Source organism: Drosophila persimilis, unplaced genomic scaffold, assembly GCF_003286085.1.
Source record: "Drosophila persimilis strain 14011-0111.01,24,50 unplaced genomic scaffold, DperRS2 tig00000700-arrow-arrow-pilon, whole genome shotgun sequence".
NCBI lineage: Eukaryota > Metazoa > Arthropoda > Insecta > Diptera > Drosophilidae > Drosophila > Drosophila persimilis.
In genome coordinates, this window is record NW_020825340.1 from 1,058,798 (window position 1) to 1,081,737 (window position 22,940).

Genomic DNA, 22,940 nt, shown 5'->3' on the forward strand with positions numbered 1-22,940 from the left:
CCTCAGCAGGCGGCACTCAGCTGTGGAGTGTCCGGCCCCTGGGCCGGTGACGCGCCAAACCGGCTTTGACTCTCCCCGAACTCTGTCTCTGGGTAAACTGGATTTGCATTCCCATTTGCATTCTGCGGTTGTTCTTATCATCGCTTGAATGAGGTTTCAGTTGTGGCCAAACTGTGGAGCAGGAATGTTGGTGAATGCCAATTGGGTTTTGTCCGCTCTGTGGCTCTGCTGCAGGGGCTTCCCCCAGGTCGGGGCTCTTCCCTGCCGGACTCTGGCCTGGCGCAGCTTCGAGTGTCGTGAATTAGCCAGTCTGCAGGATCTGTCTGATGTGGGGGCCGAAAACTGGCATTCATTGGCGGTGAGAAATGAACGCACAGAACTGGCCCTAGACTCAGGTAAGCGATTCACGATGACTAGTAGACCCGCACACACAAACATCTCACCGCTTCCCCTGCAGACACAAGCGTCGAGTATTTGGCCAATCTGGTCGAGTTGGATCTATCTGCAGTCCAACAACTGAATCTACACACCCAGGGCTTCTCCCTTTTGCCCAATCTGCGGCACTTAAACATCAGCGGCAGCGGTCTGGGCGAGCTCCATGGCAGCCACTTTGCGGTTGAGTCAGCGCTGCAGCACCTCGATGCCAGCCACAACCGCCTGGAGCTGCTCACAAAGGACGTCCTCGGCAATCTGCGCAAATTGATTTATGCCAATTTCTCACACAATGCCCTCACCGGCTGCGAGCTGCCCCACTTACCGCTGCTCAATCGTCTGGATCTTAGCCACAATCGACTGGTTAATGTCAGCTTCGGTGTCTGCCCCCAACTGCAGCAGCTGTTGCTCCACGAAAATCGCCTGGCACAGGTGAGTCAGCAGAATCTGGTGGGTTTGCTCATCGAATCGAACGTATCCGACAATCATTTGTGTATTTAGCTGTGGGATTTGATCTAGTCAATTACCCATGTTGGCCCTTGGCCTGGAGAGGGGATCTACCCTTACTTTTTGAGGGAGGAAAGCTATAACAGGGGATTCTGAGAAAACCATATTACTAACACTCGATCCCAAGTCATGCTGTCTGAATTAACTCTTCTTTCTAGTTGGATGTAAGTGCTTTTCGTGGTCTGCATGGTCTGCTGGAGCTGCAGCTCAGTGGCAACCGATTGACCTGTATTGCCCAGGAAACGTTTCTGCCGCTCAACCAGCTGCGAGTGCTGAACCTTTCGCACAATGCACTCGATGCCCTGCGTCCCAGTGTCTTCGGAGCCGCCCAAAACTTTGTGCTGAATCTGCAGCAGCTGGATCTGGCTGGGAACCACATACGACTGCTCTTTGACAACCAATTCAGGGTGTTGCCTCGACTGCAGGCGTTGGATTTGTCCAGGAATAGCATTGCCAGCCTGAGCAGCGGCCACTTTGTGGGTCTTGGATCACTGCGCAAGCTGTATCTGCAGTCCAACGATATACTGGAGATCAAGCCAGGAGCATTTGCGGCATTGGCCAACCTGGACACTTTGGATCTGTCGCGCAACAGCCTGGAGTACTTCGAGGAGCAGGCCTTTGGGGGCAACACATTGACGCGATTGCGCAAGCTCAACCTGAACGCCAATCGTCTGAAGCGCCTGCATCCGCTGGCCTTGTCCTCGCTACCCTTCCTGGAGTACCTGTCGCTGGGCCACAATGAGCTGCGATCCCTGGACGTGCGCATGTTTGCACCCATGCGGCATCTGCAGAAACTCCATCTGGGTCACAATTTGCTGGAAGAGATCGGCCCCGATGTAATGGACTGCCTGAGCAGCGTCATGGAGCTACTTATCGACAACAACAAACTCACTTTTCTGGTTGCTTTGAACGACACCTTTCCCAGTCTGAATCGCATTGCGATCGAGGGGAATCCCTGGCAGTGCACCTGCTTTGTGGAGCTCCAACAGTGGCTGACTTCCAAGAGGGTGACGTATTTGCGGGAGAACACTGGCTACTACAAGGGAGAGCGTCCTCTCTGCGTCGTCACGGCGGTGGATTACTGTATCCAGAATTTGCAGGCCGCACGCCGCCAGAAGATTCACGCCGATTTCGAGGTGGAGCAGGAGGACACAGATGCCTTCGATGAAGACGATGCCAGTGCAGCAGTAGACTGATACCAAACATAAGCGCAACATTGCGTACACATGTGCTTACACATGCTTACATATTCACAGAAAAAAAAGATATTAATTTTAAACAGCATCCATTTCTTGAACTAAACGACAATTTCATTAAGAATGTTTTCAGACACAGTGGATGTATTGCGTGTAATAGATATATGTATCATTGTTCGGGCATTGTAATGTGTGTTTCCGGCGATCGACTTTGTTTAAATGTACAAATTAGCAACTAAAACTCGAGTCGTTTAAGCGGTCTTGACGCGCAGGGCCAGGGCGCTCAGATCGGCAATGCACTTGTTGAGAGTCTCCTTCTCCTGCTGGGGCGAGATGCTGGCCAGCACATTGGTGGTAATCCAGTTAACCATGTGTTTCTGGTTAAGGCGACGCTCAACGTGACGGCACTCCACCTGGTAGTCCAAGCGACGCTTGACCTCGGAGTAGACGTTCATGGCGCGCTCGCGGAAGGCGGCCTCCAACTGCAATGCAATGTTCTCCTTCTTGGCATCCATCAGGAGCAAGGCACCATCAGCGCGCCATTGCTCCTTTTTCTCGGCCTCGATGGCATCGGAAAGAACTTTGAGCTCGGCCTCGCGGCCCTCCTTCCACTCGCTTTCGATTTTCTACAGTGAATTATTGATTAGTGATCCTGACCCGAGTTGGACGTTTAATTGTCTGAACTTACATCGATCTCACCATCAGCCCACTTGGCAATCACTGGGCCAAGTTTCTTCACAGCAATAACGGCCATGATGCCCAGCGACAGGCCGCTGTAGTATTCGTGCTCCATGACGTAGATTTCCTTGGAGCACAGGTAGGTGATCAGACCCACGCCGAATGTGTAGGGACCCGTGACACCGGTCTTGTTGTAGAAGAACTGGAACCATTCCTCTGGCACGAAGCCCAGTCGCACCTTGCCGGGATGTTCGGGGCGCTGGCGGCGCTCGATGGATCCGCTGCCAGACTGACCAGCGGCGGCAGCAGCCGACCGGGTGACGGCCACGGCCAATGGGCGCTGGGCTGCAAGACGATTGACACCAATTAGTATTTTCATATAATAAGTTATTGATAACCACATCCTAGAATGTTTGCGAAAACTATACATAATTCTACGTTTGCACTGCGAGGGTGATTACATAAACCACGATGTCCGTCGTTTTTGCAGTGCCGTAACAATTTTCACGGTCGCGTGCAGCGGCTTGTTATGTACACACCAATTAAACTATACTATGTCGCGGGGTTTGTGGTATTCTGCACTATATTTGGAGTTTACCTGTAAGTAGGGCAGCTCTGGAGAACATTTTTTCAATTCTGTTTTCGAATTAAAATATCCCGATCAGACGATTGGTTGTGTGTGACAGTTTAGCTAAGCAGTGTGACAGCAGATTTTTCGATATGAAATACGGTCTGCCCCTCAGAAATATATCGAAATATACGGTCTCATTTTAAAAATATACCGTAAATATACTGACGAATTCAAGTTCTATTGAACATATGTAGTTTAGCTGGGCAGTGTAACAGCAGATTTTTTGATAAATATATACGGTCTCATTTAAAAAATATACCGTAAATATACCGACGAATTCTAGTTCTGTTGTACGAATTCCTCGTTTTTGATATTCCTTCGAATATTACTTGCTATATAGATCTCTCAGCCCTGCCCACATAATTTTATCCAATAAATGAATCTATTTTTTACTTGAATGGTTTATTTTAAACACTTACTTCAATTGGATCTTGTCTAAAAAAGGTTTCAGCAGAATAGGTCAAACCAAAAAAACAGTTTGTAGCGAAATAGGTCAAACAAAACAAACGAAAGAGGATAGTCGTTCATATTGCTCAATTTAGAGATTTCGTTCTATATTACTAGCTAGCTAGGATCTCAACCATGAAAATATAGTTTTAACCGATAATCTAATCAATTTTATACACGGATAGTTAATTTTAAGAACTCATCATTTTTGGATTGCTCATAAAATAAGGTTTAAGCAAAAAAGATCAACACCAATATGGAGAAAAGTATTTTTTTATTACATAGTAACTACACATTAGCTACATTCTAACTACATTTGTATGTAAACATCAAAAGCGACACCTGAATGGGAAATGTGTACGTTGACAAGCCCCATGGAAGCGCCAGTGTGAAAAACTACACAATAACTACACATTCGGTACATTCTAACTACATTGGTATGTAGTTATCGAAAGCGACACCTGAATGGGAAATGTATTACAAGTTTGGACATTGTCATTCACATATAAGGTCAGATATATACCCTACAATTTTCGAAATGTACCGGTGCAAAAAAAAGAGCTTAGCCCACTTAAACCTCCTCTATTTAAACAAGCGAACAACTTGATTTAAGCCGCGGAAAATACTACTGCATGAAAATGCTCCTTGTGTACATATATATTCTTTCTCTTTCCTTATAAGTTACCAAGTTATCTTGGAGTGTATTTTAAAACCCACGGCACTTGTTTTACATCACTGCTGCTGCACGCGGGTGATTCAAATATGCATTCATTTATATATGTAAATACATTTTCTTCAGAACAAATTTTTCATTTCATAACTTTACAAGTTTTTATTTAAAAATATTACAATTTGCTAAATAAATTGTGCCTAAAATAATATGTATTAGCTGCGAAACAAGTTGCATTAAAATACTTTTACAAAATACTATAGAAACAGCGAACAGAGTTTTGATAGGTTTTGTGTTGTTGTTGGGTTGTTTTATGATTGGATGCTACATATAAAGTATTCGCTTCTCGTTCTCAGTTCAAAGCTATTTTCGTGCAGATTCCATAATTTAAGCATTAAAGCATGAGCATCTTTGTTGTTGGTTTTCGCTAAACTAAATGACTGTCTTGTGCGTGGAACTAACCAAAAATAAAAAAAAATAATAGTAAAACGTACAAAGAAACATACATACACACATTAAATAGTATATGGAATATGTCCAAAACAGAAAGTATCAAAATCACTTGCGCGCCATGGGCAAACGGTTACAGCAGCATTTAAACATTATAAGACTATTTACAGCATTGAACAAATATCATTTAAAACGTAATAATACACATATAAAATTATCTTTACATCTTTCAACTTATGCTCCTTTCTCTAGTTGTTTTTTAGTTCTTCTCTCTTTTTTGTTATTCTATTTTGTATAAAAACGAAATGATCTGCATACCTGCATATTGCCTAACATTTATAATGAAGGTGTATTGTATTGTATGGGGGCGGTGTGTGTGTGTGTGTGGGTGTGTGCGATTGTGTGCAATTATATATGTGTATATATGCTCAACATGCTCAGCAGAATGACATAACATAATGAATGCTATGCCCGATTATGCTGACGCAGAATTAGAATTGAAAGTGTTTGTTTTGTTTGTGACGCGGAAGAATGCCTTTTGTGGTTGTCCAGTCGCGTTGCAGTCAGTCCTTGGTCCTGTCTTGCCTCATTCAATGAAGTTAAATCGCATCAGCAGCTTGTGGTAGAACCAACGCACCACCTGCTGCACACGGGAAGCCATCCACACACAGAGGGTGCTGGTGTGACGCACCTTGGTGGCGTAGTGCTTGATGTGATCTGTGCGGCAAGAGTTAAGAGGGCAACCAAAAGTAGAGGGAAACCATAAACATAAAAATCAAACAAGCAATACAGTAAAAGCATTTTGAAAAAGGATATAGTAGTGTCCAAGGTGGATGGCCTCCGTTTATGTAGTTCACGTAGGTGAAGCCGTCCTTGCCCTTGCCCCGTATGTTGTAGTAGTAGGGCAGGAACGAGTGTAGCGTGAATCTAAAATAGGGCAAGGCGTTAATAAGCGGAGAACACGCACACGACAGCTCTGCTCTACCTACCTTCGCTTTTCATAGAAAAATATGGCAGGTTGGTTAGTGGTCAGCGTGTGCAGGAAGATTGCCTTCACCGAGTGCCGTTCGACCGTCGTCAGGTGGTTCATTAGGGCATCCAGCAGCAGCGAGCCAATCCCATTGCGTCGATGCGACCGATGCACGCCCAGGGACAAAATGTAGCCCACGTCCGCGGTCCGACCCATCGAGTCGGGCAATATGCCCTTGTCCTGCATTGGAAAACCGCTCAGCCTGGTGTACAATTCATCACTATCACTCATATTGGCTATTACCTCCTTATTGACATTTCGATACGGTTTGATTTCGGCAACAATTAAACCAATTATGGCCAGATTATATACAGCTGCCAGCGCAAAGAAGCGCGTGCTTGAGGTAATATCCTCATACCATGAGAGTGGATAGTCGATTGGAAACCATTCTTGGCATAGTTGCCGCACCTGCAACGCCCAGCGGGAGCGGGATGGATCGGTAACACAGAAGGATTATCATTCTTTAAGTCAGACTCAATGGAAAGATTGGATTCGAAAATTTTGCAAACACTTTGGCAACTCACCTCAGTCAGGTCATCGGGCACCAGGAATCTTAGCTGTACGTCGTTGGCGGAGCATAGGGGCACATGATCGCAGTCGACGCGTGTAATGTCGTTGCTGGGCGGCGCATTATGTTTGTTGTAGCTGATCGAGCCCCGTTTCAAATGCCAAAAACCACAAAAAAAAAATGGTTTTCATTTTATGATATATGTATTAGTGCTGAGTAGACGGTCGGGTCGTCGATTTCACTTGCATAATACTGCGACGAGTGGTGGTGCGGTGCGGCGTCCCGTCAATAGATAAACAAAGCTCCATTCGACGGAAGCCGTGCCGCCACAGAGCGCAACAACACCAAAGTAATCTGATTCTTGCGCTGTCGGCTATGGGCTGCGTAAAGCGACCCCATTTAGGGACGGCACCGATGTTACTGTGCACCGTCATCCATACTTATACTCACAGTGTAAATTGTGCCATCCTATTGTAACTGGGGGTGCTCCGATGCTGCTGCTGCTCTGTCCAATTAGACCAATTATGTCCATTGGTTGCACCACCGTCACGACCACGACCACCGACTGAACAGGTTAAGCGCGGAATTTCGTCCAACGTAGAGTTTTGTGCTATATGGGAGCTCTCTAAAGAGGCATACGGATGGATTGGATTGGTGCGTGTTTTTGGGTGTGCGCCTAATTGATTTTAATTAAAATTTACATTCGTCTTCGGGGGGAACTGAACCACTTGCTCTCTGCCGATTCTATTGCTTGCTGGCAACCATCTGAATCTCCGTTATAAAGATAACCAAATCGTTCTGATGCGCTTCTGTGGCATGCCGCTGCTGGTGTCTGCCTTGTCAAATGCCGCATATCCTGAAGAAATGCTCCATTTCGTATATTTTATTCGACAAAAAGAATTAACAAAAACAAAACAGCAGTGTGACCGCGGACTTATAAATAAATATACGGTCCGACCCGCAGAAATATACCACCGTATTTTAAAAATATACCGTAAATATACTGAAGAATTTAAGTTCTATTATACATATTCCTCGATTTTGATAATCCGTTGAAGATTACTAGCTATCTAGATCTCTCAGCCCTGCCCACATAATTTTATATAATTAATGAATCTATTTTCTACTTGACTGGCTTAATTTATATACTTACTTTGATTTTTTTGCCTCAGTTTTGGTTCCTCAACAACAATATAGCGTCTCGTATGATGCAAAACCGAACTTAGCCCACCTAAAACCCCTTTGTTTAATCTGGATAACAACTTGAGTTAAACCGCCGAAAATAATACCAATTATAATAATAATAATTACTCTTGTAGGTCCACCCTATCCTTTATCTTTATCCCCTTAACTTATGGGATTCCAACGCAAGCTCTTACTGTATTCACAGTTCAACAGCACTTGCTTTGGTTATTTTAAAAGTTGCGCGCCTAGCAAGGTCTGTCGGAGACAGCATTTTTTAAATAAATACGTTGAAAATTATTTTCAATCTGATAGAGCACTTAAAGCATTAAGCTTTTAATTATAACAAACATTTTAACCAAATTGTAAAACTGTACATCTAAAACCTTCTCGCCTGACCTACTGCCTGAGAAGTGCTAGGCGTTGGTGCTGTAGGTTTTGAGGGATCCTCCAGGACACGTACCATCATGGAAGATTTGGGGCCAGTGCACCAAATAGTGCCGTGCTCATCGACAACGAACGTTTCCAGCGTCACCTGGAAGTGACCACCGCTCGATATGGGCAGCAGAAAGCTGCCGGAGAGAAAGTCGCGTTGCGGCTTGACGATCTGGTTCAGGGTGACGGTATCACTTGTGCCGGTCTTCTGCAGCTCGCTACCGGAACGTGGTGGCGGCGTTACCAGCTGGGACGTAAGGCTCAACTGCACGGACTCCACACGCCGGAAGTGCTTGACCTGTTTTGAGCCAGCCTGTTGCAGGACTCCCTCGACCTTAATCACCAGATTACTGCCCGACTGAACGTTGACGGGTTCGGTGGCACTACGTGGCTGTGGGCTAACCGACAGTTTTATCTGCGTAGACTGGAGAATCTGGAAGAAATAGCGCGGCAGGCAGAGCGGTGTTTTGGTAATTATCTCGATTTGAGCAACAATCACGTCCAGATGGCGGTTGCTGATGGTCTTGGCGTTGGGCAACTCCTCGGGGAGGTTCTTATGCATCAGCTCCATGCGCCTGCAGCTGGCGGCAAAAAATCGGGTCTCCGGGTGCTCGCCGGTGGTCAGGAAGACTGGTGGCTCTGGTGGCGTGGCGTAACAAATTGACTCGATGATGTGGGCAAGGAGTCCACACTGAAACTCTGCCACTTCCAAGAACTCCAGCGTCACGTTGTCCGCATCAAAAGACGACTTATAGAGACGGGCATGCGTCTCCTCGCAGGCCTTCAAGGACTTTACCAACTTTCGCAGCTGATTTGTGACGTGTCCAAACTTTTGCAAATAGTCCCTCGAGTTCTGGGCCAAGCTGCCAGCAATTGCCGGCGGTGGTACAATGACCTGGGCATTCTTTACGGTCACGGCCAAGTGCAGGGTCTGCAGGAACTGTGCTCGGATCTTGAGGTACTCCTGCGGAAAGGAGATCGCATACTGGATCGAGGAGCAGGCTCGCAGACTGACTCGCGCCATCTGGTAGAGGTTGCAGGCTGCCTCCAGCCGTTTCATCAGCGGTATCAACGGCTCTGGCGCCGCCGTCGGAGCATAGTTGTCCCTCATGTGGGCGTAGTCCAGGCCATAATTTAGGATACACTCTGCCTGCGAGATCTGCGAGAGCGTGACGAGGAAGTAGTGCATTTGGTCGTTTATCACGATCTCTGAAATGCTTGTGTAAATGTGCGCGGCCACATAGTGATGCCCATAACGACTGGCGCTTCGTGCAATCTTGTACAATGTCCAACAATTGAGCTTATCCAGGCACTTCTCGAAGCATTGCACCACCTTCAGGGGCAGATAGCACCCCATTGTGGTCTGAAATACCAGGACACTGAGGATTTCAATCGTGCGCAAGTGTTTCTCAGCATCCTCCGAGTCGATCAGCTTGTTCAGTTTGTACAAAATAATCGGCATTCTGGCTAGCATGGGATTAACCTAAAAGTGGATAGAATTAGTGAATGCTCTTCATACATTTCCTGCAATACTTCTACCTTTGTTGGCGACGGTTCGTCGGTGTCCATGGCATTGTCGTCACCTTCCTCCAGTCCCTCGGATGTTGTAAATGCATATTTACGGAGCTGGAAATGCTCGCAGAGACGCACCAGAGCCTCGCATATGAGCTCCGCATTGGCTTGGGGATAGACGACATTGTCCCCCAGGGTATTGCTGACTATCTCAATGAATGTCGCTCCAAATTCGGCATTCGCCTGGCTAATCCTTATGCCATATGCCAGCACACGTTGCAAGTGACGTAGACAGTCGGCTCTCCTGGCCGTGCACAGGAGCAGGCCTTCGATGTGAAGACTTACAGTATGCAGGATATCATCCACTTGGCTCTCCTGCTCAGTGCCGAACGCCGCCAGAACTGAGAGAACCGCCATAGCCTGAGTGGCCGTCGTATAGTCGTCCAGCTTGCTCATGCTCTGGATGCAGAGTCGGAGCAGGGCGACCCGATGCTCCCGCAGCAGCTGTTGGCACGTGAGCGGACACTCGCTCAACTTGACGAGAATCGAAAGGAAGAGAAACTGCTCGTGCGAATTGATGCATGTCTCAAACTTACTAATCAGAGCCTCAAGGGCAGGCTTGGGCCAAGCGTGGACACTCTTCTTGCCGGCTAGTTCGTTGAAGGAGCGCAGCACCTGGATGCGAACCGGCGTCCGCAAATCTTGCATAAAGTCCAGCAGCACCTCGAGCTGCCCGGGCACGCCCACCAAGGTGCGGGAGGATAGTTGTGTGAGGGTATCGATAATGGCCACCACAAAACTCTGCGCGGGATACTTGGGCAGCAGATCCATACAGAGTTTGTTGACCAGTGCGGCGGTATTGGCATCGTGATGCATGTGCCGCAGCACTGGGATGAGCAACAGCTTCATGGGCACTGGCACCTGCAGTGACTCGATCATGTCCGATATCTTGGCGCACATGCTGATGGCGAAGGAGCTGGACTGGGCGGCAAAGCAGCTGCTGGCATAGATGGCAGCCTCCACCTCCACGGTGTCGTGGCTGTCAAGGGCACGGCGTATAGCATGGTGAACTTGTTGCTTCTCGGGGATCACGCGGGAGACGGCGCCCAGGGTGCGCAAGAGCAGAGCGCGTGCCACAGGATCGTTCGAGTGCATCACCATAAAGATGCGGCGTACAAAGTTGTCGATGTTGAGGATCTTGTCCAGGTGGTTTTCGCTCTGCTGGCAGACACGGAGTACCCAGAATCGCAATAGATTCGAGCCACTCACAAAGAACTCCGCCAGCTTGATGAACGACGAGTTGATCAGAATGGGAAATGGATACTTCTCGAAGAGACGCGGGAACCGCACAATGGACTCGCATTGGATTCCCTGCTTAGCGCTCCGGAGGCCCTTGTCGAGCTCCATGAGCACGGCATTGGGATCCTGCTCGTTCTCGTTGAGGAAACATTCGTTGAAGGAGCTAACGCGGGTGCTACTAAAGTGCGACATCTTTGCAACTATTTGCAGTCACTTATAAGCAATTCATTATTATTTATATTCAATATTTAATTTTTTTCAAACACAAACAAACCGGCAGAGAACCAATGTGACCGCGGATTTATCGTCCGACCCTCAGAAATAAACCAAAATATACCGTCTCATTTTAAAAATATACCGTAAATATACTGATGAATTCAAGTTCTATATTACATATTCCTCGTTTTTGATATTCCGTTGAATATTACTAGCTATATAGAACATTGGCCGTGCCCACATAATTTTATCCGATTAGTGAATCTTGTTTCGCTACAAAATGGTATATTTCATCAATCCATTAAATTTCATTTTTAAAGGTTTATTTTACAGAACCTTTCATACGCAGGTTTTTTTAATTGTGGCTCTTTCCAATCGTGCTTCCCTGCATCATTTATTCAAATGGATTCCACTTATATCCTTGTCAATCATTCACATTCAAACTTAGGCGCTCAAGTATACAATCCAGGCGATAGTATCGACAGCTGTTGGGTGGGATGTTTTTTGCTTTGAACTTGTTTGTTTAAATCTTATTTTAGACACAATCTAATTAAAAAGAGTACTTCAGATTAGCCAATTAGGTAGAAAAGTGATTTAACAATCGAAAAAAAGTATGTGTTAAGATCTGAGCGTCTTAGCTAGATAGTAATATTAAATGGAATATCAAAGTCGAGGAATATAATTTCCGATCATGGACAGGAACGATTAACCCATTGTAGCCACTGGTATGGAAAAACTCTCCACGAAAATGATGATACTTAAAGAATTTTAGCGCAGCTTAGGTGAATCGTCGTCTTTTTTTAAGTAAAGTTAAAGGGTTGGATGGAACTACAAGAATGATTATTATTATTAGTGTTTTTTTCCGCGGCTTATCGTATTCTGTTTAAATAAACATGGTTTCAGTGGGCTAAGTTCGTTTTTTACGGTAACACTGATGGCCTGTTTTGTATTTCGTGATTTTGCTTCAATAAATTATGTTTTTTTTAACGAAAGGCAAGTAAAAATCGTAACATTTTGTTGTTTTTCTAACATATTGTAAATTGCAGAAGATGAGAAGTTTGTGTTATTGCCAAATAAGCCAGTCTACACCGTCGGTCGCTTGTCAACCGATCTGATCCTGATCGAGGACCTTAGCATCAGTCGCACTCATGTGCGGCTGCACCTGCCGAGTGAGAAGGATGGGGAGCTTCAAATAGAAGATGTGGGCTCGAAATACGGTACCTTCCTCAACAATGACATTCCCAGAAACAAGAAGATGGCCACAAACACATTGACGCCCCTGCCAGTCGGTTTTAGAGTCCGCTTTGGCGCCACCACCAACATTTGGCAGGTAAGGCAGATGGAACTGGTGACCACTGCTTCTGCGTTGACGCACGCCCAAGTGTTTGAGCTGACGGAGCTCATTGGGTCCATGGGCGGATCTGTGGTTCCAAACTGGACAGACGAATGCTCGTATCTGACCATGAACGAAGCCACAGTCACCGTGAAGCTACTGCATGCCTTGTTGGAGAACAAACCCATTGTGACTTTTGCCTTTTGGCGCAAACTGCTGGCGGCAGCGAAAAGCATTCACGTGCGTGAAGGATGGCCGCAGCCTAAAGACTACCAGCCCACAAACTTAGATTTAACTTGGCGTCCCGAGCGCACCACCTTGTTCGCCGACAAAACGTTCATCTTTATGAACCGCAGGCACTTTGAGATCTACGGTGCAGTTGTCAGAAAGGCAGGCGCCACATGTAAGGATCTCAATTCGGGAGTGCGCAAAACGTTTCTCACAAAGAAGGATGTAGTTGTGATTCAATATGTGCCATCAACACAGTCCCAGTCAACAGAAACCATCAACAGCATCCAGGGTACGTTTTCTCGAGTCATCATAGACAGAAATAAATGATCGTATTCTTTCAGATATCTTGGAACAGTCCGGTTTGCGGATTATCCAGGAGTATGAAATCGGTATGGCCCTGCTGCACTGCTCGACCAAAGAGTTTTGCAATCCATCGCACAAGCTCATTGGCGATTCGATGACCACTACGGAGTCTATGACTTCGTCATTTCATTGCTCCGTTCTTGTGGCGAATACAGAGCGTAGCGAGTCCACAGCTGGTCCAGTCTCCGAACTGGTAGTGCCAGAGTCGGACGTCTATAAAATGGAGCCGGAAAGTGATAAGCCCGAAACAGAACCGACAGTACCTAAGAGCAGTCAACAAAAGCGTTGTCGTGAAATAATTGTAGACTCCTCGGACGAGGAGCAAGAAAAAACAAAAAAGAAAAGATCGATGGAATTGCCATCAGAGAAACCAAAGCCAAGGAACAGGAATGCCATATTGGTTGATTCTTCTGATGAAGAACAAACAGAAAAACCTACGGTTCGGGCTAGGCCAAAGAGTCGTGTCGTATTGGTGAACTCCTCGGATGAGGAAAACAATATTTCCTCGAAGCCTACAGCTGCCACAAGGCAGTCGACACGCGGTAAAGAGAACTCTGAAAATGTGGACAACAAAAAGGAGCCAGAGAAAAAATCAGAATCTCCCAGACGTTCAAGTCGGAACCAAGCGAAGGCAACTTTGTCTGTGGCCGTTGAGTCTGATGAGGATGATTTTCCGCTCTTTCAATTCAAGAACAATTTGCAAAAGGAACAACCTCAGAAGCCTGCCGGGACTAGTGTTCTACCCAATTCAGCTGAAAAGACCGCCAATCCGCCGGCAAGAATTAGAGTCATAAACTTTCTAGAAAAATCGCAGCCTCAAAAGACAGCCCCTCAGCCTTCACAGTCGCGGTCGCAGTCCCAGACGCAGCCCCGCAAGCGTTTGCGCCTGGACCTCATTAACGAAAGCGACAGCGATGACGGCGACCAATTGTTCAAATTTTCAGACAGTAAGAAGAAAATGAAGAAGGCGGAGGAACATGCAAATGAAGACTCCAACCATGGGCTATTCAACTTCCATTCCCAAAATCAAAGCGAGGAAGATTATCAGAATCAGGACGATGTGCTAACAGAGCCCTTCCGGCCCGAAGTGATAGATAAACCAAAATCCAAGTACGTTGTGGTTCAACCAAAAGGGTTGCCCCGTAAGGTGGATATCAGTGGCTGGCTATCATGTAGCAGGCTACATGACGAAGTTAAGCCGGAACCGAATGTAAGCGGTAACATGGAGGCAGCTCCAGTCGGAGATGAAGTCAATCTGGAGCAGTCCATCAAGCAAGACCCCGATGCTGATGAGGCTCACACAAAGTGGCTGGCTTCCATTCAGGACAGCATCCAAGTGCGCCTGTGTGCCATGAACATCACCGCTCGCCCTCATGATGATGTGGACGCCGCACCAGACGATTCTGTAAGCAAGTACAACGGCCGAAAGAACTTTAAAAAGTTTGTCAAGGTAAGTAACGTTGATTGAGAGAAAGCAATGTGTTTAACCATCATATTTGTCCTCCACAGAAAACCAATCCTCATCCACATCAACAAGTTTTGAGTCTGAAACGCCTTCAGTTGGCCGACGGCATTGCCTCGTGTCTATAAGAAAACATTTTTTGCTTTTTCTATTATATTTTACTAATAATAAACTTGCGAAATATGCTCAACGACTTTACTGGATCCTTGGAAACTGTACGGTGGAAGAGCGTTTGGGCTCCCAGCCACTCGTGCTTGGGTATGGCCTTGGTGACGCAGCTCTTTGGAACGGGACTCTGTTTTCTGGCCTTTGTTTCGCGGGCAATGAAACGCTTTGCATCCTCCACACTTCGCAGCGCGTCCACGTTGAATTCAGTCTTGGGATTTTGTGCCAGCGGTAGCTCGTCGCGGGCAATCACAGTTCCCACGTCAGATTTGGCTTCCAGCTTGGCCTTTTCCACCCTTGTGACCACTGCAGGGGACTTGAGCATCACAGCAGGAGCACTGGCATTATCTTCCGTTTGCTTTTGTGTGGTGGCAATAATTCGTTGCAATTGGGCCGGCAACTCGCAGTTTTCGGGCACAAACTTGTGTCTTTCCACCTGCGGAAACTTGACGCAGTGGGGCCGTAGCTTGTTGTAGAGACCGGCACTTCTGTTGGCCTGTATCGTGCTTAGTTTGTTGATTTTTGCTATGGCTGCTATGAGCAATGTAATGGTCTCCATGAAGAAGGTATTCCTCAGTAGTTGAGTGAAATATCTGGCCGCTGTCACACAGCACTCGTGGATGCGTGCATGCAAATGATAGAAGCCCAGCAGTCGCACCAAAATATACTCAAAGCTGCTACGGGTAGGCATGGCTCCTGCCATATCGCCGTCGCACACATCAGGCAGGGCACCGCGGAAGTGTTCCAGCTCTCGGGGCAGATCTAGACGCAGCAGGCGACAGAGCGCACTGTTCAGCTTGCATAGGACCCGAAAACCGGGCATATTTCTAAAGGAGTTCTTACGGCGAGCCATAAGACGCCCGATCAGTGCTGCCGTATGATCAAACTCCTCGGTGTCCGGCTCAGACAATTGTTGCATGTACCTATTGATGAGCACAAAGACGTTCTTTGCTGTGGAGACAGGTGTTAGTAATGTGTCCTCGCGTCTAAACTGATCAACCTACCGAATCCTGTATCCTCCACCTGCAAGGTGACCAGCGGCGGCCGTTTTAATTGAAAATCATTCCAAAAACACGAAGTTTCACTCCCGGCCATGCTGGAAAAAGGTAAATAAAGAATCGATAAGTCGATATTTTTGATTCAATATTTCAGCGATTTTACTCGATTTTTTCACCTGGGTTAAGTGGGGGAAATTGAGATTATTGAGATACATATGTAATTGAAAAATATGATATCCGATCATGGACAGATTGAATAACCCATTGTCGACCAGTGGGTATACGCATGATAATTATGAACTTGAATAATTTTAGTTCAGTTCAGCTGGTCTTTCGCCGGTGTAAAAAATTTGGAAGTAAAGAGGAAGGATGGATCTACAAGGAGAATTTAATAACAGTGATTATTTCCGCGGCTTAACTCAAGTTTTTGAGCTTTTTCAAAAGAGGCTTTTAGTGGTGCATTAAGTGGGCTAAGGTGAACTTATTCAGTTCGTCCAAAACGTCAAAAGTCGCGAACCAGTCCCGAACCTGTCGCGAACCAATTCAGCTGTTGCGTGTACGCCGTGCCTTAATTTAAAATTTTTGTTATTAATAATAATTTGGCGCGTGTGTGTGTGTGTGTGCAAACATGCTAGTCATCAACACTTGCAGAAACACGGCGAGGCTGGCCCTGCGGAGCGCCTGGCTGAGAAACAACGTTCCAATCAGTTCCGCAATTGCCTCGCGCACTTTCTCGCTGGGGCTGGCCCTGAAGCAGCAAGATGTGTGAGTGCCGTAAACGCCGTGTTTATGAATGGCTTTCCTTACTTAAACAATTACTACATCACATCTATTGGTTCCAGCGTTAACGTAACCTTCGTACGTGCCAATGGCACCAAGATCAAGACATCCGGCAAGGTGGGCGACTCCCTGCTTGACGTGGTGGTCAACAACAGCGTGGACCTCGATGGTTTCGGCGCCTGCGAAGGCACCCTGACCTGCTCCACGTGCCACCTGATCTTCAAGACCAACGACTTCGAGAAGCTGCCCGACAAGCCCGGCGACGAGGAGCTCGACATGCTGGACCTGGCCTACGAACTGACTGACACCTCGCGTCTGGGATGCCAAATCACCCTCTCGAAGGACATGGATGGATTGGAAGTGCACGTCCCGTCCACCATCAACGATGCGCGCTCCGCGTAAATCCCAAAATCCCAGACCCAGGACATAGTTGTTACACTTTTTGTTTGCTATTTGAGTGCTAGATATATATTAAATAATTGAAAGAAACCTGGGATATTGTCGTTCCAGGCTTCCGAAGCTCAGGCCGCTATTATAGATGCGTGCATAAATTGTTTCGATGGCAATTTATGCCGACTGTTGTTTTTTTTTAAAGTGTTAAGCTCAATGGGATCTGTAGATAAATGTGTAAATACATATGTGTTCACTAATAAATTTACATGTATTTTCGTACATCTTGCTGGATTTGTTGATCTTATAGGAGAGGGGTCCGGGGGATCTGAATCGATATGTTCGCAAAAAAGCTTCCCCAACTGATAATATTGGTATTATACTACCTTAAGAACATTTCATCATCTAATGATAAGGATTGCATTTGTTTGGCTGCCAGCCAGCGATAATAATAGTAGACCGCAAAAGCCCACTCGAAAAGATATGATTGTTAATAAAAGTAAACTTTTTATTCATTCGCAGCTATCAAATAAAGTAATAAATAAATAATTTAATATATACATCTGCTATATTAACTTATTGTAAACGATTTTCTGCTTTTCCATGTCTGCCGCCTTTTACGATAAACGATTACGATATAGTATATGTATGTATAATATATATGTAACATTTGACGCCTTATCCTTATCTGGTTCCAGATATCTTTCATTATTATATATAATTGTATAACTGAAACTTAACAAGTCTGACAATGCACGAAATTACGCCGCAATTCCGTATGTTTCAAGTTCGATTCGTTAATAACTAAGGAAACCATTGATAGTTAAGCATTGTAGGTGTAGGGGCATTCTGTGGTAAAATATAGAAACCATTCGAGTCGGGGGAAACTCAATAAATAACCAAAAAAAAATAAATAGAGTGTGGAGGAGTGGGATGATGAGGATGACGAGGGTGAATCCATTTAGTGCACATAAAACTGATTTGGTTTTCTGTTCACGCCGTGTCGTCGCTTATGCTGATGCTGATGCTGATGATTCTGAATCCCAATTCGATTCTGGTTTTGATTCTGATTCCATTAGTTGACGTAGGCCATGCCCGCGCCCTTGCGATCAAAGTGGCGGACGCGCACAAAGAGGAAGGCGGCGACTAGAGAGGCCACGGCCAGTACGAGGAGCAGCATCACCAGACCACCCACGAAGCTAGGCACCGACATGCAGATGGTCTCGGCATCGGCGGAACGGGCTGACTGGATCACCACCGTCTCGTTGCTGGCATTGCTGTTGAGGGCAAAGTTGACGTCGCCCGGAGCCACCACCTGAATGATGCGGCTCGTGTTCACGTCCGTCATCTCCTGGGCATTGCGTTTGTAGATGCGCTGCGGCTTGACCACAATGTCCATGGTGTCGCGACGTCGGCGCACGCCCCTTAAGTCATCGAGACCCTCAACTGATCGCGGGCGTCCGCCCAGAGACACGAGATTGCCACCGGCACTGAGGTCATCCTTGCGCTTCACGGTGCTGTACTGTCCAGGCTGGCCGGGCAGTGGCGGAGGAGGTAGTCCCAGCTCGTTGCTGTTGGCCTGTGCCTGCTGGGGCGACTGGGAGCTGGCTGGGCCAGATCCTGGTCCTGCCGCAGAGTCAGCTGTGGGAACAGCGGAGGAGGTCTGGGCCTGGGGCGAGGGCACCACATCGGGCTGGTTCTCGGAGTACGCGCCGGTGGCATCGGAGGCGGGATGGCGAGGATCGGGATATGCTGCTGGGGGCAGACCGCCCAGGGCAAAGTCGTTGCGTTCGTATGCCTCTGGAGGACCATACTCCTCCGACAGACCGTTGCCGCCCAACTGGGGCAGACCGTACTCGCCGCCGGGAAGGCCGGGACCGCACTTGGGCTCGGGGCAGTTGTAGCGGCACACCTGGATAACGCACTGGAAGTGGACGTTCATCGAGTCAGGGAACTTGAAGGCCTGGAAGTAGGCGAAGCTGACGACAGAGGCGGAGGGGCCGAAGTTCTTGATCTTCTGGAACTTGCTCATGATCTTTGGCCGGACAACGCAGCCGTTCTGGTCCACCAGCTGGATGGGGGCTCTCTTGCCGTCGTGGGCCACGCAGTTGCGGACGAGCATGTCGAACTTGTTCTCATCGTCCTTGATGGCCAGCACCATGGTCATTGTCTGACCGATCTTTACGATTCCAGAGACCTCAGAGGCCCATGGTCCCTTGCCCACCTGGATCTGCATCCAGCACTGGAGATTGTCGCCCAAGAAATTAGCCGTCACCGCGTGCAGCATGTCCACCTGGAAGGGCCTGAAGGTCACGGCCTTCTCGTAAAAGTCGTACCAGGTGCAGCGCAGCTTGCGGGCCTGATCCCACACCTCCTGCACATATGGATCGTACTGGATGATGATCGTGTTCTCTACGTAGCTGCCTGAGGGAGTTGGTGCACCATAGCCAGCCGCATTATGGTTGGCCGAGCTGGTCATGCCGCAGCTGTTGAGGAAGATCTCGAAGGTGGCGCTCAGATGGCCAGTGCCTGGCTTGAGGTGCACGCAATGCGGATCGCTGTAGAAGCCCTTGGAGAAGATCATGCCGTAGAAGGGACGGTCGAACTCGATGTTCACCCGCATGTGGGTCTTCTCGCACTGCACCTGCAGGTGCTTGATCTGGGGACTGTCGTTGGTGCTGGCCAGCGGCCAGGCCTCCTCGGACAGGTCATTGGTGGCTCCAGTGCTCAGTGGCCCCTGTGGTGCGCCATAAATGGGCGCCGGCGGGCCATAGCCGGCTCTGTGTTCCAGTGGCAAAGCGGCGGATTCGATGTGTGAGGCATCGCCATGCACCGCCAGATGCTGTAAGGAAAGAAATATTGAGGATTAGTTGAAGGTAAAAAAAGAGATCGGAGCTTTCCTAACTGGAAGGAAATGATTTGGAAAATTATAGATCTGTAATCCTCATCCACCCCCTAGGCGTCAGCTCTTTCCCCATTTCAAAAATTGTACGCCATACATTGATCTTTCTTTCGATTTGAGACTGGGGTGGGTTATGGCTCAGCTACCAGGATTGCGGAAAGCCCTCCTATTTACGAGTGTGTTGGGGCTGCTGCTTGTTAGCTTGGCTTACTTTTGCCATTTAATTGGATATGTGGGTTATGCAATCGGAATCGCAGCCAGAAACCGCAGAAAATCCCAAATTGTGTGCGACGACATTTTGAAAGAAGCGACGCGAAGCGTTGAAAATTACATGACAGCTTAAATATTTTGAAATTAAATGGTTGCTGGAGCGGAGTGGCGTCGCGGGGGCCCGCTTACCAAATTGAAAGCATGACAGAGCTTGGCCCATTGCGTAAGACAAAAACCCACTGAAAGATGGCTCTCTCCACGCACAAGCCCTCCCCCCCCGCCACACTCTCTTGGGGAGGGGGGAGGGAACTTCGGTTGTCACTTTCTTTCGTTTTCTTTTGGGGCTTTTTCCATTCCCGTTTCACATCTGGTTCATAATTTAATGGATCTCTGGCTGCACACGGGAAGCGGATGTCTGTCTAGAGGAGACCCAACGAAAACCGAAAGTTAAAGCCAACACGATGACGGTGTGGATTTCGGTGGCTGCTGTTCGCCGTTGCCGTTGTCCACGCGTTGAGATGTCGTGAGATGATTTTGAAAGTGAAATGACCAAAGAAAAGCAAACAAACAACGAAACAACAAACAACAAACAGAGACACCAAAAAAAACTTTGCTGTTTTTCTTTCTTTTTTCTTTTTTTTTTTTTTTGGACATTCCACGCAATGCCAATGGAATGGATGGAGAGATATCTCTATCAATGGCAATATGCTCGTAAATATCGATTCTGTGGCCCCAACGATCGATCGTTTGCCCGATGTTCGGATGGCATTTGTAATCAGTTTTTTTCTTCTCTCTTTCGATCGGACCGATGGACCGGGCATTTCACTCGCGGCCCGAAGAAAACACTGACAATAAATAAATAATAAAGCAATCTCTGTGAATTAATGCGCTATAAACAAGAAAGTCAAAACTGGTACAAATCAGAGCATAACTGCAATTTCTTCGCCGCCTCGGCACCCCAGTACAACAGCACCTCAGCACCAATGCCAGCAGCAGATCGGATCCGACCAGACACGCAGCTGCCTTGGCCATCATCATCTCCTTCGGCCAGTTGACCATCTCCACAGCGCCAGAGCAGAGCCATAGCTTCACAGACTGTCGGCCAGTGATTGCAGTGGCTAAATGGCGTGGAGTGGAGCATGTGTGTGTGTGTGTGTGTTTTCCATCGGGGGCCAGTGATTGATGCGCTTTAAATAACCCACTGATGTTTCGATTTACATGGCAGCCAATCCACAGAGAGAGAGGGGGAGGGGGGGCGAACGAGAAAACACTGTGTTTTGGGCATGCTTATCAATCGAAAGCGTGTAGGGGTCTGAGGCTTGGAGGCACCAAGAAATCAAATAAATTTATGGGCATTTCCTATATTGATTGACAGCCGCCATAGATTGAGAGCTTTGCTGTAAGCTTCTGTCCAACTTTTCGCAGAAAGAAAAATATATAAGTTATGAAATGGCTATTTACAATTTCAATATAGGATAAATTTCCCATGAAGATGATATTTTCATATCTGAATGAGAGTTGAACTTGAAAATATCCTATAATCTTTTGTCTTTCACGACTTTTCCACTGTACCTTCATATTCCTAGAGGTTATACTGTATTCTCTTAAGTCTTCTTATAATTTCCCTCTCTCTCTCTGCGAGTATATGTCGGATTATTTCCAATCACTAATTGCAATGATTAGCAAAGTGCCGTTCAATGCCAGCTGTTACATTTACCTCAGCACACTAAGCCTCAGCCTTCTCTAACCCTCACTTACTCTCAGACACCGACTGATATTGATCTGCCAGCAGAACCGCTATAGAGGTAGAGGCTCTCCCGTCCGATCGGATAGCAGACTCCGACTCTTCTGTCGGCACAGACCCAATCTATCAATAGAGGCACACTCGCACTGATTTGCATTCGAATTGCTATTGATAAAACGGTAGTCGATTGAGTCGAAAGTGAAGAGATCCGCTATGGCTGTGGCCGGGCCGGGCCGGGCCAGGCCGGGCCGGGGCTCCACTGCATACGAAATGAGCTCGCGGCGGAGAACAGCCTCTGTCCCAGCCACAGCCGCAGCCGCAGCCGGCCTCGGCGCTCATGTCTCTTATAAAGTGGGCCACATCTCTGATCTTCCTCTATCGGACTCTAACTGTACAGCATTTGGCGTTTCCTAATTGAAATTATGCACAAGCATATTTGATTGCCATCGTAGAAATCCATCGAGTGGGTTGTAAAATCGATGGGTAAGGCTGTCACTTTCACAGATCGGTTGGGATTGGTATTGGGATTGGGCTTGTGAATGGGACTCACCTTCGTGTTGAATATCAAGCAAAGAACTATGGCCAAGAGGCAACTGCGTCGCGTCAGGTGGTGTCCCATTTTGATCTGGTTCTATGTGTTTGGTGTTCTCTGTTGAAATTGAAATTCCAAATTGGCGATTTGGAACCCAACAAAAAAGTTATCTATATTTTTTTTTGTTGTGTTTGCTTCTTCTTCCTACGGCGCGGACAGCTCTTTGTGGCTTTCTTCACTCCGTCGTTGTGGTGGATGTTGCCTCTCGTTGTTTCTGCAAGAAAAGAAAGGGGAACAAGGGTAAACAATGCTGCAGAATTGCTTTTCAGATTTGCATACGAAGATATTTTTGAGGCCATTCAATTGCCGCGGCAGGCTGTTAACAGAGGGGGTTAACGTTAACGTTAACGTTAACAGCTGAGTGGAAGCTGCCAAATGGGAGCTGAGCTTTCCTCAAACTTTATTCACAGAAAAAAAATAAAGCCACAGTTATATTTGAAGTGCTATTCAAACTCGAGTTAAGGGTTATTTTCCGCTTTCTTTGGTTAGATAATATCACTATTTCCACTATTTAATTATGCAAAAATCTAACAGCCAGCCAGCTGCACCCTGTATCTACATATGGATGTCAGTCAGC

At 47.1% G+C, this 22,940-nt stretch overlaps 8 protein-coding genes across 10 annotated transcripts; 3 read left to right on the forward strand and 5 right to left on the reverse strand.

The window, feature by feature from the left end:
• Window positions 1-148: 148 nt before the first annotated feature.
• On the forward strand, window positions 149-2,218 carry LOC6602776 (insulin-like growth factor-binding protein complex acid labile subunit). The gene is made up of 3 exons (XM_002027797.2): window positions 149-395; window positions 458-864; window positions 1,098-2,218. Exons 1-3 carry the CDS (start codon window positions 149-151, stop codon window positions 2,133-2,135), a joined length of 1,692 nt encoding a protein of 563 aa, XP_002027833.2. The 3' UTR covers window positions 2,136-2,218.
• A 43-nt stretch (window positions 2,219-2,261) lies between these two features.
• On the reverse strand, window positions 2,262-3,486 carry LOC6602777 (ATP synthase subunit b, mitochondrial). The gene is made up of 3 exons (XM_002027798.2): window positions 3,412-3,486; window positions 2,824-3,158; window positions 2,262-2,761 (listed from the first exon to the last, which is right to left on the reverse strand). Exons 1-3 carry the CDS (start codon window positions 3,437-3,439, stop codon window positions 2,387-2,389), a joined length of 738 nt encoding a protein of 245 aa, XP_002027834.1. The 5' UTR covers window positions 3,440-3,486; the 3' UTR covers window positions 2,262-2,386.
• Window positions 3,487-4,728: 1,242 nt separating this feature from the next.
• LOC6602778 (N-alpha-acetyltransferase 60) lies at window positions 4,729-7,267 on the reverse strand. 3 transcript variants are annotated; one of them, XM_026992015.1, is made up of 6 exons: window positions 7,251-7,267; window positions 7,000-7,174; window positions 6,566-6,686; window positions 6,001-6,449; window positions 5,828-5,938; window positions 4,729-5,730 (listed from the first exon to the last, which is right to left on the reverse strand). In XM_026992015.1, the coding sequence occupies exons 2-6, from the start codon at window positions 7,014-7,016 to the stop codon at window positions 5,598-5,600; spliced, it is 831 nt and encodes a 276-aa protein (XP_026847816.1). In that variant the 5' UTR covers window positions 7,017-7,174; window positions 7,251-7,267; the 3' UTR covers window positions 4,729-5,597. The 3 variants fall into 3 exon arrangements, with proteins under 3 accessions (XP_026847816.1, XP_002027835.1, XP_026847815.1); XM_002027799.2 differs by having other exon boundaries at window positions 6,001-6,221; window positions 6,285-6,449; window positions 7,000-7,264; XM_026992014.1 differs by having other exon boundaries at window positions 7,000-7,264.
• Window positions 7,268-8,028: 761 nt separating this feature from the next.
• On the reverse strand, window positions 8,029-11,207 carry LOC6602779 (integrator complex subunit 7). The gene is made up of 2 exons (XM_026992020.1): window positions 9,706-11,207; window positions 8,029-9,649 (listed from the first exon to the last, which is right to left on the reverse strand). The coding sequence occupies exons 1-2, from the start codon at window positions 11,167-11,169 to the stop codon at window positions 8,111-8,113; spliced, it is 3,003 nt and encodes a 1,000-aa protein (XP_026847821.1). The 5' UTR covers window positions 11,170-11,207; the 3' UTR covers window positions 8,029-8,110.
• A 920-nt stretch (window positions 11,208-12,127) lies between these two features.
• On the forward strand, window positions 12,128-14,772 carry LOC6602780 (nibrin). The gene is made up of 4 exons (XM_002027801.2): window positions 12,128-12,146; window positions 12,240-13,046; window positions 13,099-14,570; window positions 14,630-14,772. The coding sequence occupies exons 1-4, from the start codon at window positions 12,128-12,130 to the stop codon at window positions 14,708-14,710; spliced, it is 2,379 nt and encodes a 792-aa protein (XP_002027837.1). The 3' UTR covers window positions 14,711-14,772.
• On the reverse strand, window positions 14,725-15,842 carry LOC6602781. Its single transcript, XM_002027802.2, has 2 exons — window positions 15,752-15,842; window positions 14,725-15,698 (listed from the first exon to the last, which is right to left on the reverse strand). Exons 1-2 carry the CDS (start codon window positions 15,840-15,842, stop codon window positions 14,734-14,736), a joined length of 1,056 nt encoding a protein of 351 aa, XP_002027838.1. The 3' UTR covers window positions 14,725-14,733.
• Window positions 15,843-16,314: 472 nt separating this feature from the next.
• Window positions 16,315-17,019, forward strand: LOC6602782 (adrenodoxin). The gene is made up of 2 exons (XM_002027803.2): window positions 16,315-16,510; window positions 16,588-17,019. The coding sequence occupies exons 1-2, from the start codon at window positions 16,374-16,376 to the stop codon at window positions 16,925-16,927; spliced, it is 477 nt and encodes a 158-aa protein (XP_002027839.1). The 5' UTR covers window positions 16,315-16,373; the 3' UTR covers window positions 16,928-17,019.
• A 971-nt stretch (window positions 17,020-17,990) lies between these two features.
• On the reverse strand, window positions 17,991-22,390 carry LOC6602783. Its single transcript, XM_002027804.1, has 2 exons — window positions 22,322-22,390; window positions 17,991-19,757 (listed from the first exon to the last, which is right to left on the reverse strand). The coding sequence occupies exons 1-2, from the start codon at window positions 22,388-22,390 to the stop codon at window positions 17,991-17,993; spliced, it is 1,836 nt and encodes a 611-aa protein (XP_002027840.1).
• Between the last annotated feature and the right edge of the window lie 550 nt (window positions 22,391-22,940).